The sequence below is a fragment of the Trypanosoma theileri genome (assembly GCF_002087225.1).
Source record: "Trypanosoma theileri isolate Edinburgh chromosome Unknown TM35_Tth_1_V1, whole genome shotgun sequence".
NCBI lineage: Eukaryota > Euglenozoa > Kinetoplastea > Trypanosomatida > Trypanosomatidae > Trypanosoma > Trypanosoma theileri.
In genome coordinates, this window is record NW_021639843.1 from 281710 (window position 1) to 299553 (window position 17844).

Consider the following 17844-nt stretch of genomic DNA (forward strand, 5'->3'; position numbering starts at 1 on the left):
TTTTTTTTTTTTTTTTTTTGATTTGCTTTTAGGTGGGGGGGGGGTGAAAAAAAACAAGAGGGGGGATCACAGGAAGAATCAAAAACTGGGAATTCATCCTTTTGTGGACAAAAATATCGTTGTTAATAATACTGAAAGGAAAATGTGGTCCTACAAACACAAGTAAGTGGAGTGGGCGTAAAGTTAAAGGAGAAAAAAAGAAAGGATTATAAACATATATTGAGGGTCGTGAAGAAAGGCTTCTTTTCTATATGTATCTGTGTTTTGTATTTATCCCACTGTTAATTCCTGAGAGAAGGGGTATTAAAGAATAACTTTCTGGTGTTTATGATAGCTGGTAACTGGCAATACACTAGATAAAATGAATAGCGATGTTGTCAACGAAAAAAAAAAAAAAGAATTAATGGGATAATAGTAGTGTAAACTTATTTCTGAATATAAAGTGGTGTGTATACTCACACATTCAGAGTCCTACGTACATACGTCTGTGTATCACATAAATATTTATTTATTTACTTAATTATTTATTTTTTGATGCATAGGCACATATTCCCTTCCTAGATACTCGTAATCGTGGGCGCGTCTGGTCTTTCAGTTGAGTACATGACCTCTGTTGTGCATTATGCATGGGCTTTTCTTTTAAACACTGACTTTGATCTCTAATATGAAAAACCATGTATGCATTATGCTTTAACTGCTGTGTAGATCCATCGAGAAGAAGGAAAAAAAAAAAATAAAAATAAAAATAAAAACTCCCAAATAAATATATTCCTGTTCTTGATTTGTTTCTAGTGTGTTTCCGCATTTGTGATGATGATAAATACGTGGAGGATTTTCTTATTCTATCTTGCCTTTATTATTGTTCTTGTTCTTAGCAGAAAAAGCAAAGTGAGCATAGTATAGAATCCTATAGGAAAGGAACAGAAACGAAAACAAACAGATAAACAACACAGAAGATAGATATGCCACAACTGCTTTTTTCCAATAATCCTCGTGTGATGGTTGTGGCAACTCCTTCACGACAAGAACAACAAGCGTGGCATACTGAAGAGAATCGTCAGAAAGAAACTGAAAGAGAAGAAGATCATGAGATAAGTCGGGTTAATTCTGACATGGACTTCTTTGCAGATGAATGTTCCTCCGCTACCGTTGCTTCTGCGTCTCTCTGTACTGTCAACGCCAATCAGTATGGGGATGATAAAGAAAAATGTCAAACATTACGAAAGAAATCACAGACAATTCATAATAAAGAAAAGAATCCTGGCAATATGTCGGTAGGATGTGATGTATGCTTAAAACTTGGAGCTGTTAAATCTCTAGAAGGTGAAGAGAGATATGTAATTCACATTCCGTTGGCTTTTCATTTCTCTACAGTATCATCATCATCAGGAACGAAATTACCTCCAAAAAGTGGTGGTAGCATAACAAGTAAAGTGCAGAAGGCATATGAAGATGAAGAAGAAGAAAAAGAAAAAAATGAAGAAGAAGGAGCTTCATTTGATAGAGGTGCAGCTTGGTCAGGAGGATGTAATGAGATGCTAATGATGTGTGAAGAAACATCTCCATGCGATGACGAGGCAGCACATTCTTCCTATAATATGAGTAAGAGCAGCAGTCTCTACCGTTCACCCTTGATAAGAAAAAAAGGAATTACAACAGAAAAAAATGTTATTCAAATTCATAATCCCCATATGAATAATGATGTTACCATGAATCCTTCTGCTAAACGATTTATAAATGTAGAAACACCAGTTTATACCATAAATCTACCTCAGAATTTTGTGCTCAGTCTTCGACTACCGTCAGATACGGAGAAAAAACTCTTACAGTGGCATAAAAGGGAAATGACGATATTTCCTCCACCACCAGCATGGCTTAGAGCCTTCTTGTATACTAGAAGGTTGCGAAACTATATTTTTTCTCAATCCCCCTCCGTTGTATCTCCAATAATGCACCGAGAAGCGGAAGAAGAAGAAGAAGAAGAAGAGGTAAGTGCTATCTCAACGCTTGAAGGTCTCTGTATTGTGGCTCTTAACATTGTGGCCCAGATGGGACATATGCAACGGCAAAGGATGCGACAAGAAGAGAATGTGAATGAAATAACAACAGCCCAGCGTTGTTTATTAAGTGATGGAGGTATTTTCTCTAATATGCAGGAAGAACAGATACGACGATGGCTCCAGCGATATATGCCTCTTGGTTCCTACAATGGTAATGAAGATATAAACATATATGGTAGAGAACGGCATCAAGTCCCTTTATGGCCATCTGCTGTATGTGTTGTTTTTCATATCTCTCTTGATATTGCACGAGTATTATTCCCTTCACTTTTGACAGGTCTTGAATCTACTATAGTTGCTGCACTGCAACCTCTCCTTGAGGCACGGGGTATGGATTCGATAAAGGAATTTTCTATTGGTTGTTTTTCTTCTAATTCTCCCAATTGTTGCTTAAATTCCTCTTCACTATGGCAATTACCTGATCGCAGACAAGCTGTTGTGTTGTTGACACAAAGGCCAACATCATGGTGGGAATGGTGGAGAGAAACTGAGAGAGATGACGATAGCAGCTATAATGGATCATGTTATAACACTGTTGTTTCTGCATCACGAGGTTTTGGAGCTCTTAGAGTGTTACAGTATTTTACACTTCTTTACCCAAAACCTACTGCAAGTTATATGCAATGGGTATTAGATGAAAAAGAAACGTTGGAAGTGGCACAGTTTCTATTAGCTGGACCTTCTTTATTTACTGGAATCCTGATGGACCGTGAAGTTACAGGAGTCCTTGAGCGTGCTTTTAAGGAAATTCTTCAGAATCGTTGTGTACCGCTAGATCAGCAGTATCATAATGAACAAACAGATTTGTTTCAACCACAAGTAACGTGTACCTTGATGCGTTGTTTTATTCTTTTGATTTGTTGGCTGGCCTTTCGACCAGAAGGGTACTCACAGTCATTAGCACAGAATTATTTGGGTTCACTTCTTCACCTTGCCATAACTCAGCAACCACGGCAAGGAGTTCAACAAGGTGGAAAGGAGGATGATGAAACTGTTTTATTAGGGATTTGTTGTCACAAATACTTCTCACTTGTCTCTGCGCTCATCCGAAGTCTACGCGAGCAATGTGGAACGAGACGCTCTAGTAGTAATCTTGCAAATCCCTCAAGAGTTAATCCATGGCGACAACTTCGCTATGGTGAAAGGATGGGCCGTGTTTTTGCAGGTGATGATGATTGTACATCGAATACTTCACGTAGTCACCGCTCTATCGGATCATTTCATTCTACCAATACTGGGGTAGAGACTGCTGTGGCACCAAAGGAACAAATCCCAACAATTCGTAATATTATTAATACTAATATTAGTAATACGAGTAAAATTATTGATTGTGATGCCCTTTTTTCGTCTCGAGAACTTCATACACTACGTCATAATATTAGAGAGCTCCGTCGTGTGCTTCGAGTACTCGAAACGGACGTATTTAAGGGATGTGAAGGTCATTTAACTACGGATACTTTTGGTGACGGATCTGTTGATGTTGTTGCTGGTACTAAACGGCGCCGTGAAGAAGACGGACCCGAGAAAGAAACAGAAGAGGAAAAAGAAAATGTGCGTTTTAACTCACAAAACCGTCGTTGTGGGAAGGGACCTGGAGTGTCGCCCTATTTTGCTCATCACTTGTTTGGTAATCCAGAGAGTGCTATTTGGGAGTGGCATGTTGAGTGCAGCGAGTCCAGTGGAGATGACGTCACTGAGACTTCGGCCAGCAGCAGCAGCAGCAGCAGTGGCAGTGGCCGCAAGTAACTGTAATAGTAGCTGACTCTTCAATTAAAACAGAGAAATACAGATATAAGTACGGCTACGCAGAAAGAAAAAGAAAAAAAAATAATTATGCAAAACAGGGACGGACACAGATAATATTTTTTTTTTTCATATGGGGCACCAGTAATTTTTTGGGATTTCTTTTTTTTTTTTTCTTTCAGTGAGGGTAATACACGATTTAATAACACAGAGAATAAACTCTGTGGTGTAAGTTGACCAAGGGTTTTACACGAACGGTTAAAGCATTACTGATGCTATTGACTTAATATTATTGTTTTATTATTTTATTTTATTTTCTCTGTTTTACAGAACTTTTCTTTGTTTCCTTTTTTTTTTATTATGTTCTTTACAAGTTCTGCAGAGATGTTGAGAATGGGATCTTCTTCGTCATAAGTAAAGGGGTGTTTCTCTGTGTAAGTAATTTTTCTACCCTCGCAGGTCAAATGTGATGGGATATGTAGTGAACTCTTTCTTTGTATAACTGGTCTCCCTTGGACCTTGTCCATAATCTCTCTCTCTCTCCCACTCTCTTTTTACATATATATATACTTATTTTCTCTTCATTTGAATAAAGGTTTACCGTAGATAGTCATGAGCGGCACGATCAACCCTAACGACACACTGGCTTGCACCTATGCTTGCCTTCTTCTGAGCGACGCTGGTGTCCCCGTTACCTCTGAGAACATTGAAGCCGCATGCAAGGCAGCTGGTATGTCAGTGCGCAACACACTGCCCATTCTCTTTGCCCGCTTCCTTGAGAAGAAGCCGATGGAGACTCTTCTGACCGCTGCCCTGTCGGCGGCTCCTCAGCCCGGTGCTGCGGCTGCTGCGGCCCCTGCTGCTGCTGCTGGTGGTGCTGCTGCGGCTGCTCCCGCTGCTGCCAAGAAGGCCGAGAAGGAAGAGGAAGAGGATGACGATATGGGCTTTGGTCTCTTCGACTAAGCATCCATGGGGATTTTTGACGCCTGATTTGTGGATACCAATTTTTCTTTTTTCAAAACTTCATTTGTATTTTTGACTATTATTGTTATGGTTGACATTATCAGTTTTGGGATGCTTCCCTTTGTTGTTGTTTTTTTCTTACAACAATTTGGATTTCTTCTTTCACTTATTATTTCCTTTTTTTTCCTTCTTTCTTCTATCTTCTCTCTTCCTCCACATTTATCATCTTTATTTTATTATTATTTGCAGGTTCCACAGTCGCGTTCCCACTTCCTTAAAAGAGTCATGAGCGGCACGATCAACCCCAACGACACACTGGCTTGCACCTATGCTTGCCTTCTTCTGAGCGACGCTGGTGTCCCCGTTACCTCTGAGAACATTGAAGCCGCATGCAAGGCAGCTGGTATGTCAGTGCGCAACACACTGCCCATTCTCTTTGCCCGCTTCCTTGAGAAGAAGCCGATGGAGACTCTTCTGACCGCTGCCCTGTCGGCGGCTCCTCAGCCCGGTGCTGCGGCTGCTGCGGCCCCTGCTGCTGCTGCTGGTGGTGCTGCTGCGGCTGCTCCCGCTGCTGCCAAGAAGGCCGAGAAGGAAGAGGAAGAGGATGACGATATGGGCTTTGGTCTCTTCGACTAAGCACATATCTAGTGAAAGACGTGCTTGAGTGGGTCCCTACTCTGTGGAGGATGTGCTTTCATGTTTTTTATTTATTATTTGTTGTTACTAGGATTATTTTTCTTTTTATTTACTGGTCTGTTGTTTGTGTTGGTGGCTCCCATTTTTTTTTATTATTATTATGATTACTCTCTTTCTGCATTCACCCCTTTCCTTTCTCTCTCTCTCTTTCTCTTCATTTTTTCTCTTATTATTATTGTTATAATTATTTATTCTCATGGTGCAATGAAAAGACGCCTACAGTGGTTTTTCGCACACCAGTCTCCTACATTACTTCCCACCATTTTGCCTCCTTTTCTATTGCTGCTGCTGCTGCTGCTGCTGCTGCTACGGTGTTCTTGATGACCACTCCAAAGAGAACACCTTTGCCCTCATCGGTCCCCCCACCAGATGAAGATGGTGGTTCCCAGCGGGAATTGGCACAACTCGAGATGTGCATTGTGGAGTGTCGGTCTAGCATGCATGCAGCCACAGTCGCGTTAGACTCTCAAGCTGCGTGTAGCACGATGCTCTCATGTTGGAATGCCCTAGAGGCAAATGAAAAGAAGTTAATGGAGGCACTCTCGGCTTGTAATGTGGACGTGGGGGAATGCGGGGTTTATGTTTTATATGAACTCGCGTGCGCAAACATAGTTGCAGCGCGTATACAAAATATTAAACTAGAGGTTCATACGAGACTTCGCGGTATTACACTAGAAGGAATATCAAGAGAGGAAGCAGAGGCTGTTGCTCAAATTGTGGAAAATCCCATTGAGTCTGTCAAAAATATTCGAAAACGTGAAACGAAACTTATTGATCACGTTCTTTGGTTACAGAAAACTTTATTTCTTTCTGCAGGTGGAGAAGACGATATATCACTGAGTGAGAGTGAAGAACGAGAGAGAAAAGGATTTCATTGGGACAGGGTATTCCGTTCTCTCCTTTTTCTTTCTGATAGTGAAACTGGGGGTACGACAAAGAAAGAAGTCTTGTCGACTACCAAGGCTAATAACAGCAGCACTAATTCGAAGGAAACAAAGGGAACAACCAAAAAATACTCAGATATGCAGTTGATGTACTCATCATTAAAGGAAGCTTTTTCTGCGGCGGATGCTAGACAACATTTTGTGGCTGCCAATGAATTTTTACTGGTGTTGAAATTATATGCTGAAAAGTGCAATACACTTCTAGAGTTACTTGAAACTGCTTTTCTTCTACTTGACAAATACCTGGAAGAACTTCCAGAAGAAGAACGGCAAAAGAAAAAGGATATAACGAATACACGAGTCTTATGGTTAACTTCAGTACTTTCTAATGTAGATAAGGATATTCTTCCAGAAGGTAAAATCTACAAACAGTCATATTGTATCTCTTTATTGTTTATTACTTTGATATGGGATATTTCCTTTTGTTTGTGGCGCAAGGGTTGTGTTCAAGAAGTCTATCATTTACTTAGTGCCATCGATGTACAACGTCTGCAAAGAGTTATAAGACTTAAAGAAAAAGAAAGAAGGAAACATCTCAGTAAAGAGCAAAGGGATACGGATGAGGTATCTGGTCAATTGACGTGGCGGTACGTGGTTGAGCACTGTAATGAGGAAATATCTTACTTAGACTCTCAAGAAGAAAAGAATAGTTCTGATGCCTCAGACACAGAGAGTGTATCAAGATCTGAAGAAATGCGCACGACTCATCGGAAGCATAACCAAATTGAAGAGCTACTACATCGTATTTCGTGTCTTCATGATCTCAGTGCTGTTATCCTCTACTGTAGAACAAAGGAAGATTTGCTATATATTTTACTTACCTTAAATAATGCTCTTAATTGGCAACAAAATCGAATTCAGAAAGATGAAAAGGAAGAGGAACGAGATAAAGATAAGACTACTTCTGATAAACGTATTGACGCAGATGCATCAGCTGATATACTTACTGTAGTTCTCTTAGTTGTTGAACATTTCCTTTCAACTAGTGCCATTGAGTTAATGGAGAAATCACTTGTACCATCATCATCATCATCATCATCATCATCATCATCGTCGTTAACAGTAGATGTAGCCGTACGACAGGTATGTAATGAACTTATTTCCTTTCTCACTGGTGGAAAATTAAAAGGGATTGATGATCTGGAGGAGGAAGGCTTTACATCATTAAGTTACATGGAACACGAGATGGATGAGACAACAGGAGATGATAATCAGGATAAGGTTCTCAAACCTACATGGATTACTTTACAGGCACTCGGTATGGTACAGACCTTTGCATCTGGGTTTCGTAGTAGTGATATGTTTCAGAGTGCCCTCGCATCAATGAATAAGGAAGGTGCAATGGAACACCCACCATCATCATTTGCAGGTCGTGTACAAAATGTTGTATCTCGTTTTCTGGGGGTAGGGATAGAGGGATATCAGAATAGTGTTTCAACTAACACATTTATTTCTAAGGGTTTACTTTCTGCAGATGATATTGAACATCATATTAGCAGTCACCAGAAACAAAGACAGCATCATAAAATGATTTCTTTACTCCCATTACGATGCTTTCTGGCGGAAAATAGTACTCAAAAAGGCGTACAAGGTTTGCTTAAACTTCCTTCACTTCATGGTGATGGATTGACATTATTATTAGGAGAAACAACAAAAGACGATTGTGCCTATAGTAGGTCTGAAGAACTAGCGTTACGTCTGCTTGTTATTGCGTGTCGTTACAGTGATTTTCAAACACTAGTTTCTCTAAATAATATCAATAGGAACGATTTAATTAATGATAATGATGACAATAATAATAATAATAATAATAATGACCCTGGAAACGAAAATGATCTATTAGGGTTTGTTGTTGATAAACTTAATAATGCTATTGGAAACCTACGGTTTGAGTTTGATCGTCGTTTAGGCCCATCTTGGTTAGGGATGTGGCATGAACAAAGGGAGTTGAATGCTAGTCGTACATGTATAAATAGTTTGTTTAAGGTGGTGCAAAAAGGTGTGTACTCCACTGAACTGCTACAATCACCCTTATCTCTTGGGCAACAAAGCAGTAGGGAAACATTGGGGGATGATGAATCAAAGAATACTCTTTCACCCGCCTATGAGAAGGAAGATTTCCCTCAGGACTCCTTATATGACCCGAATGAATCCATTATTGATATCACTGATAAGGATGACATTGTTAATGTTCGTGAAGGAGATGTCTGGGAAGCGACACCAGGGGTATACACGCCTGCCGTTCAGTTTGACTATTCTGCCTTCGATGGAGGTTCTTCTGATGCGCTGTTGGCAACGCGGCGGCTTATTGAAGAACTCACACGTAAACAAAGAGAAGAAGGTACGGAGGAGTGTGGAATTACTGTACTCCCCACCGCTGCCCGTCAACTGCTGCATGAGGAGCTGCCGGCCGTCTGGCAGTTCACACCGTGGCGGCTTCTCTACAGCACTCGCTTCCACGGCTGCAGTTACCGCACACTGGTGAGTTGCAGTGAGCGGGAGATCTCCACATCGCGGCGGCAGCCCCCGTTATTGTTGGTGCTTGAATTGGTGAATTCCGCCGCCTCGCAGTCGTCAGGTGAAAGAGGTACACTGCTGATTGGTGCGTGTTTATCACATCCACTGCAGTTGGGAACCCGCCGCTTTTATGGTAGTAATGAGACGTTTGTCTTTCAACTGCTGCTGCCGTCGTCCGCAGAGGAGAAACCGCAACTCCGCACATTCCGATCCACAGGGGTGAATCAGCAATATATTAGTTGCGGTGTGCATACACTTGCCATTGGCGGCGGCGGTGGGTGCAGTATTTTTCTCAATAATTCCGTTACGCATGGTTCAACGACAACATGTCCAACGTTTGCATCGCCTCCATTAACAGAGTGGCAGACGACATCTTCGACTCTTTCATGGTCCTCAGAGGCAGCATTCGCGAATAATAGTAGGAGTTCTACAGGAACTTTTGGATTTGAAGTGAAAACGGCAGAGCTACTGGTGGTAGGAGAAAAAAGAGAAGAGTAGGTATTTATCATATTACTTTTATATATATATATATATATATATATATATATATATATATATATGTTGTTATTATTACTATTACTACTTCTACTACTACTATTGTTATTAATAGTTTCATTTTATACTTTTTTTTGCTTTTGTTGTCCCTTATGTGGGTTTTATTATTATTATTATTATTTCTTTTTTTTTCAGTGGGTATTGATGATGTCTTTTTTACGATTGTTTTTATTCCCATGTTTATACTTCTTCAGCGTTATTCCTTCTTGGTGTGAAGATTGTGTCTGAGTATTCCCTTCACTCTATTAGTGCAAAGGAGAAAAAGTAGAGAACTAGGTTTGCTTCTTTCAGCTCTTTATTTTTTTTTTTTTTTATCTCTCTCTATCTATCTATCTATATGTGTGTGAAAGTGGAACTGCAAGTGTGAGTATCAGTTTATGTTATTGTTATGAAGGACGGAAGCGAATATGTGGTTGAGAGAGAGTGAGAGAGTAGCTCATATGTGAAGCTTAATTTGTAGAAGTGTGGAAATATATATATATATATATATATATATATATATATTTCAGTTGTGTATGTCCCTTTGTATTGAGTCTACATGTTTTGTTTTCTTAATATTTCTTTACTCTCTTTTTTTTTTCTCTCTTATTGGTTATGCTGGTAGGCACTCAACACGCAATCCAGAGTGGTTAAGAGGCAAGGACAGTAGAGAAGGCAAAGAAATAAAGAGAAAAAAAACACAAAGATTAAACAGATAGATATATTATTTATTTATTTGTTTACATTTGAACCAAAAAAAGAGCGAACAACAACGAGATCAAAGTGTGTGTATATATAATATTATATACTATATATACATACTCATATAGAGCAACAGCGAAATCGGTAATTAGAAACGAGAGCGCATAAACAGAAGAGAAACTCCGAAGGAAAGTAGAAGGAATCTTAGAGATAATAATAAAAACAAAAAAAAAAAAAAAAAAAACAATTCCTTTGAAAAAGGAGGAAAGAAGAAAGAAAGAAGAATACAAGGAGTGATCTAAAAGAAAAAGAATATATATATATATATTTATATATTTGGACACTCAAAGCGAGGTTTTTAAACAAAAACAAAATATACAAATATTCTTAGAATTTGTCGATCTCAGTTCGCCTTCCAGCCTTTACCTTAACACTCACATCTCGTGTACTCAGTAAAAAGAATTGTCAAAGTCCTCAGAAGTAGAAAAGAAAACAAACAAAGAATTATCTGAGATTCAAGAGAATTAAGACGTGTGTGCTGTTAATAATATATTTATAGTTTGTGGTATATTCTTATTTACCTCTGTGAATACAGACGAAACACATACCCGAAAAAGAAAAAAACAAAACAAAAAAAAAAATAATAATACAGATGGAGACCACTATGAATACAATTGACCCGGTAGCACTTCAACCACCAGCGTATAATGATCATCCAGTCATTCAAGAGAGTAGAAATCGCCATGATGATAATAGTGATGTGGAGGTCTCTCACGCCCGTCCTATCCCGCCCCTATCGTTATTCGCTCTCTCCTCAACACGTGCAGTTGAAGCCGCAAGTAAATACTCAACGCCTCCTCCCATTGCTCTTCTCTCGCGTAGACATCAAGAGGATCCGGCGGTGTTAAGACTGCATGCTGCCCTGGCACGTAGTAGTAGCGGTAGTAACAACAGAGGAGCTCTCACAGACGTATCACGACCCGAATCCCCATCCACACAAACACCTTATCCTGCAATGTCGCCAAAGAATAGTCTTTCTGTTGGATATGATGATGATATGATGTCTTCAGACTTTTCTACTACACCCATTGGTGCATCACCGTCCTCCATTTCTAGACATAAAAGGAGTTACGCCGTCTCTTTGCAGTACTCCCCAACCTTAATGGACTCAGAGGAAGATAGTGAAGTGGCACACATTGTGGTACCAGAGTTTTGTACGGTGGGTGATTGCCCTTTAACCATTAGTTCTGTTTCCACAGTAGAGCAGAGAAATTTTCGTCGACAAAATGAGACCGAACAATACAAACGGCAAATAGTAGAGAATACTATGATTACAGATATGCCTCAGAATTCAGGATTTAGTCCTGATCCTCGTTTGACATTAACTCATGAATACAGAAGTGTCACTGATATCCGCAGTATTGGGACTCGTGGTGTCTCCGCGATGATCCCTACTTCTGTGGATGGTGTTGTTGGTGTGAAAGCAACAGAGGAGGAAAAGGAGGATACACAATCTCTTCCTAACGACATTGATGTTGTTGGTGTTACAGCTGAAGGGGAATTGATTTACAAACGGGATATCCCTTCACAGACAGGTGGTGGTAATGATGATCATAATAATCATAATAATAATGAGGATGATAGTGATAGATATAATAATTTTTCCTATTCTCAACACCAAGGGAGTATTATTTCTGATGGTGTAGGAGATTCTATGGAAAAGTATGTTTACACCATCCCTCCACCTATACCTGGTGTGGGAACTCTCTTTTACACACCAGAGAAGAATATTTTCCCCACAGTTCTCAGTAGAAGACTTCAACAACAACAACAACAACAAGGAGAAGGACAGGGACGCAGTGATAATACCTCTACGGTGGTGAATCCAGCCATTACTACATCACCGGTGTTGCCATTATGGACTAGAAACACGAAAAATGATAATAATAATAATAATAATAATAATAATAATAATAATAATAATAATAATACTGATAATAGTGGTGTTTTTAAGAAGAGAAGAAATGATCGAGTGAGTCGTCCCAAGTGGGAGGCGGAAGACTTGAAGTGGTGTTCGCTTCTTCTTCGGTACAGTGACCGCGAGAATGCGGATGAATGCGAATACAGAGAAGTGTTGACTGCGGTGGATGAGTTGCGTGAGGCCCGGCGTCGTTTCCCCGCAGAGGCATTGGAACTTCGTCTGCAGCAGCAACAAGAGGAAGAAGAGAATCATAACAAACCTCCTTTTATTCTCCGATGGTAGTAGTGGTAGAAGAGGAAGGTTAACGTATTAATGGATTGAATACATCTGAGGAAAGAAGAAAAGAGAAAATAATAATAAAAAAAAAATTGGAAAGAGATTGAACAACAACTTTTTTCTTTTTTCTTTTTCTTATATCCCGCACTTTTATTATTATTATTATTATTATTATTATTATTATTATTATTATTATTATTATTATTATTATTATTATTATTATTATTATCTTTTTTTTTTGTTTTTTCCACCGTCTTTTTTCTTGAAACATTACTGTTTTATATCTCTTTTCTCTTATATATAAATATTGTCTCTGTTATCGGCGGATACTTCTTTTATTATTATTATTATTATTATTATTATTATTCTTTCCTTCGCGTCCTCACCCACACTATCACTATGTTATTTACTCACTCACTCACTCCTGCACTTTCCCTACTTTGTACGAGAAGAACTAGAGAGGTAGAAAGGGAATTGTGCAGAAAAAAAAAAACAATGAAGTAAACGATTGTGTGGGGAAAAAAAAAGAAAAAAACAACAACAACAACAATGAAAGGAAAGGAAATAAATACAAACAACCAATAAAGAAAAGACATATATTCTCAATTAGAACTCTACTTTTACCTATTCGTCGTGAATATTTATTTTTTACGAGAGTTTTTTCGACTGAATTGTGTTTATTTCCATCTATTTCCTTCAATGATGAGTTATAATAATACCTTTTATATTTTCCTTTAGATTTCATACATGTATATATGTATACATCTATATATATATATATATATATTTATTTATTTATTTATTTATGGTGTTAGTGGACACCATTCTTTATTTAACAAAAAAGAAAAAAGAACCAAAATGAGTGAAGTGAGTGAAGATAAACTTGTGGATGTTTGTGGGGTGAGTGACTGTAATGATGCGAAAGAATAGCAGAGAAGTTCTCTGCTCAGATCTACACTGCAATAGCAGGAGAAAAGGAGAGGAGAAAAGAGAAGAAGAGATAAAATGAAAAGTAGAGAGATACGAACGAAACGAAGAAACGTAGAATGAAAAAAAAAAAAAAAAAAACATTAATACGGGAAAGGGTTCAGACAACACAGAGAAAAAGGAAAGAAATCAAGCAACAACAACAACAACAACATCGGCAGTAATAATAATCATTATAATAATAATAATAATCATCATCATCATATAAATCATAAGAGAAAAAGAGAAGCGAAACGTAGTGAAAAAAAAAAGATATTAATAATAATTAAAAATAAAAAGGAATTCGGTTGTTTACGTACATACCCACAGAGAAAGACGAGAGAAGCACACCAAATAGAATTGCGGATATATATATATATATATGGTAGAAGATAAGAAGAAGAAACGATGGAATGATATTATAATTCCTGAAGAGAAAGAGTTTTTCATTTCCTTCATTCTTTCATTATTCTTTTTCTTCTTTTTTCTTTTTGAATGAGTATTCTTGTAGTTGGTGTGCTCCTTAATGATTCCAAAGTGTTTTATTCATCAATAATTACATCTGTTTTACATTTTTTTAAAATATTTTATTGTTTTCTTTTCATCAACATCATTTTCTTCCCTTTAAGTTACGGTTTGTTTGTTTGTTTGTTTTTTTTTCTTTTCTTTAGCTTCTTGTGGGAGTACGAAAGATAGTAGTGATGCCAGTAGTGATGTGAAAGATATCCCATCCGTCTTCACCCTGTTTTTTTTTTTTGCTTCTTTTACATTTTCTTTCCCTTTCGTATTTGGTCTTTTTTTTATTTTATTTTATTTGCTGCTGCTATTGTTTTTGTTGTTGTTGTTGTCAATCCACAGAGAGAAAATGAAAAAAAAAGAAATTTCGTCTGTTAATTCCCCTTGCCATTCACCATTACTATATATATATATATATATGGAAAGGGAGTGAGGGGTGAATAGAAAATAAAATATACCGCGAGGTGGTGGGAATAAACGTCGATGGGAAGAAGAAGTCAAACAAGGAGAAGAATTGAAAAATAAAAATAGATAGATGGACAGAATGTGATATATATATATATATATATATATGTATGTATAGAGAGAGAGAGAGAGAGAGAGAGATAAGAAAGGAGAATAACATTAGTTTAAACAATGATGGTAATTGAAGAATAACAAGAAGAAGAATGTTCTCTTTTCTTTTTTTTTTCTTTTTTTCTCTTTTTTTTTATTCTCTTGTAATTTCTTCTTTCAATTTGTTTGACTTCTGCCCCTTTTTGTTTATTCGTGTGTTTTTTGTGTGTGTATGGAATGAATGAGTGAATGAAGAAAAGAAACTACGTCTTTTATTTATTTTACATTGTACCTACCGGAAGAGAAGAATAATGACAGAGGATGTGAGGCTCTGTGTGTAGCTGAAAAATAAAAATAGAAGAAATGAGAGAAAGAAATAAAAGAAAAGAAAAAAAAAGAAGAATACCCGAAATAAAATAAATAAATAAAGAGATTAAGAAAAAAAAAAGAAAAGAACGGTTGAGTCTATTTTATACCTTTTTTTTTTCTTTTTCTCTTTTTGTTTGTTTGTTTTGTTTCATACAAACGTGTACTGTTTCTTTTCTTTTTTATGGAAGAGAGAAGAGGTGGTGATAGTCTTCTGCGTGATATCTTCATTGCAGCAGTTCGCAGTTATTTGTATTTATGGGAAAACGTATCTATCTATCTATTTCTTTATTTTTATTTATTTTTTTTTATTCTTTTTCTCATTCCTTTGCTCTCTGTTTGATTAACGACCTTAACGTTTATACTTCTCTCTCTATTTATCTATATATATAAAGAGAGAAAAGGTGGGAGAGGGGGATGTTGTGGAAGAAACACAGATGGCAAGTGTGAGATGAGGGAAAAGGAAATTTATTGTTGTTTTTTTTTTTTATTTTTATCTATATATTTATAGAGGTGATTGGATGGTTTTTTTTTTGTCTGTTTGTTGATGGTATTGTGGTTGTTTGTATTCAGAAAGAGACGTAAGTATACAGAGTTTATTACTATATATATATATATATATTTACTTTGGTATAGTTGTGGGAGAGGGAAATAATAATAATATTTCTTCCTTTTTTTTTCTTTTTTTTCGCCTACACAAATGCCAGTAACAGTTTTTTTTTTTTGTTTGTTTTGTTTTGTTTTTTTTTCTATTGATTGTGAGAACTGATGGAGAATAGAAAAAGAGAAGAGAAGCGATGGAATTGGTACATGAGGGCTTCAATGAGGCTTGTGTACTATAGAAATACATACACATTTTATTTACTTATTTTATTTATTTAATTACATTTATGTACAGTGAAAGAGAAAAAAGAAAAAAAAAAGAAATATACAGACCCATTTCTCTTTCTTTTTTTTTCTTTTTTATTATTATATATATTTACTTACATTGTTTTTGTATTATTTTTCTTCATTCAGATGGTGTTGTCGCTTGGTTATACTTTATTTTACATTTACTACTTATATATATATATATATATATATATATATATATATATATATATCCCTTTTTCTTTATTGTATTAGGCCTATAGATTTTGCAATATGAACAGACAAAAAAAATCAAAAGAAAACAAAAAAAAAAAGAAAGAAAGAAGTGGCTGATGGCTCTTCTCTTATTTACAAATGAGTATTTGTACGTCGTTCATCCTTGCTGTGGATTCTATTTATTTATACTTTCCACCCTTTTTTTTTTGTTTTCTCGTGTACTTCTTTTTTTTTGTTTATATGGTGGTACTCGCTTCGCAAATACCCATCCCCCCTCTTTATGCATTATATGTGCATGTTATTAGAAGAATTGAAATGCGGGTTTTTTTTACTATTATTATTATTATTATTTACTTATTTCTTTCTTTGTTTATTTACTTTTTTATTATTTTTCTCTTGAAGTCGTGTGCTTCCGAAGAATGAGAAGAATAAATGAATAAAAGTACTGAAAATAGAATGTGAATAAAGGATTGCATGTATTCCGTGCAAACCCATTTTTTTTTTTATTTATTTTTATTTGGTGGGGGAAAATGAGAAGATGTGTACAAAAGTGAATATTCTTTTCTTTTTTATATATCTCATCTTTGCAAATATATATATATATATATATAAAAAGAGAGAGAGAGAGAGAGAGAGAGAGAGAGATAGAGATTTGGTGGAATGGTCAGCGAATGTATCTACCAGATGATTGTGGTTGGATGCATCCTTTTTTTTTTTCTCTCACTTCTCTCCAGTGACCCCCTTTTTCCACTGTGGAAGTGATACTTTTTTCTCTCTTTGTAGAGATTTTCCTCCTTATTCTACTTTATTGTTTTATTTGTCCTTTATTATTATTATTATTATTATTATTATTATTATTATTATTATTATTATTATTATTATTATGTTTGGTTCTTCTCTGCTGTTCCGTTGATATTGGGAGACAGAGGAAAAGAGAGAGAGAGAGAGAGAAATAGAGCAAGAGTGATCATTGCTAATGGTGATAAGACTAATGATTACAATACAGAGTTTACGATCGCCCCTCCCCCACCCCCCTTTACGTGTGTTCGTTTGTTTGTTTATATTTAGATTTAGAGAAAAAAGAAAAAAAAATCGATAGAAGAAGAGATGAAAAAAAAAAAGAAAACAAAGTAATGAAAAGTGTAAACTTCATTCTGTTTTTCTTTCTTTTTTTTTCTCTTCTCTTTGTTTGTTTTTGTGTTTGTGTGTTTTTATTGTATCTAGCCTTGCACGTACACTAATGCGTCCACACATTCCACCCGTTGGATTGTTTCTTTCCTGTACGGCTATTGGAAACAAGGTAATTGGTAATTGGCACCACAGTGAGAGGGAGAGAGAGAGAGAGAGAACGTGGAAGATGATGGAATGATTGAAAGAAAATAGAAAAAGAAATAATAAGAAACGGGTGGTTTATTATTATTATTATTATTATTATTATTATTATTATTATTATTATTATTATTTTGTTGTTTCTTCGTATGTGTCTTAAAGTATGAGATGCACCCTCCCTATCTACTATGTTGGAAGTGATGAAAAAAGAAAAAGAAGAAGGAGAAGGAGAAAAAATACATCAATAAGAATATTAAAGCGTATATACATACATACATACGTAGATACAGAATTTAATACAATCTTTAGTTATTCTTTTTTATTACTATTATTGCTCCTCATGGAGAATAGGTGAGGGGAGGGCCACAGAGAATAGAATTAGAGTTTGTTGTTCTTCTGGTAACGGCACAGGAACACTAGAGAAAGATCTCTCTGTGTATGTATGTTTGTATGTATGGATGTCTGTTTATCTCTTTACTCTCATTACTTCATCCCTTCTTTTTTTTTTTGTTTTTGTTTTCACTCCATTTCGTGTATTACAGAATTGTTTTGTGTCTTTTATGGAATACGGTGACTAGATAAATATTTCATTTTTTTTTTTTTTTTTTTT

The 17844-nt window shown here is 36.4% G+C and overlaps 5 protein-coding genes across 5 annotated transcripts; all 5 read left to right on the forward strand.

The window, feature by feature from the left end:
- Positions 1-962: 962 nt before the first annotated feature.
- TM35_000012080 (putative PTP1-interacting protein, 39 kDa) lies at positions 963-3806 on the forward strand (the record flags this gene model as incomplete). Its single annotated transcript, XM_029020889.1, has 1 exon — positions 963-3806. The coding sequence occupies one exon, from the start codon at positions 963-965 to the stop codon at positions 3804-3806; it is 2844 nt and encodes a 947-aa protein (XP_028887397.1).
- A 609-nt stretch (positions 3807-4415) lies between these two features.
- Positions 4416-4766, forward strand: TM35_000012090 (putative 60S acidic ribosomal protein P2; the record flags this gene model as incomplete). Its single annotated transcript, XM_029020890.1, has 1 exon — positions 4416-4766. One exon carries the CDS (start codon positions 4416-4418, stop codon positions 4764-4766), a length of 351 nt encoding a protein of 116 aa, XP_028887398.1.
- Positions 4767-5051: 285 nt separating this feature from the next.
- Positions 5052-5402, forward strand: TM35_000012100 (putative 60S acidic ribosomal protein P2; the record flags this gene model as incomplete). Its single annotated transcript, XM_029020891.1, has 1 exon — positions 5052-5402. One exon carries the CDS (start codon positions 5052-5054, stop codon positions 5400-5402), a length of 351 nt encoding a protein of 116 aa, XP_028887399.1.
- Positions 5403-5782: 380 nt separating this feature from the next.
- Positions 5783-9421, forward strand: TM35_000012110 (conserved TLD domain protein; the record flags this gene model as incomplete). The annotated part of the gene is made up of 1 exon (XM_029020892.1): positions 5783-9421. One exon carries the CDS (start codon positions 5783-5785, stop codon positions 9419-9421), a length of 3639 nt encoding a protein of 1212 aa, XP_028887400.1.
- Positions 9422-10823: 1402 nt separating this feature from the next.
- On the forward strand, positions 10824-12422 carry TM35_000012120 (uncharacterized protein; the record flags this gene model as incomplete). Its single annotated transcript, XM_029020893.1, has 1 exon — positions 10824-12422. The coding sequence occupies one exon, from the start codon at positions 10824-10826 to the stop codon at positions 12420-12422; it is 1599 nt and encodes a 532-aa protein (XP_028887401.1).
- Positions 12423-17844: the final 5422 nt, after the last annotated feature.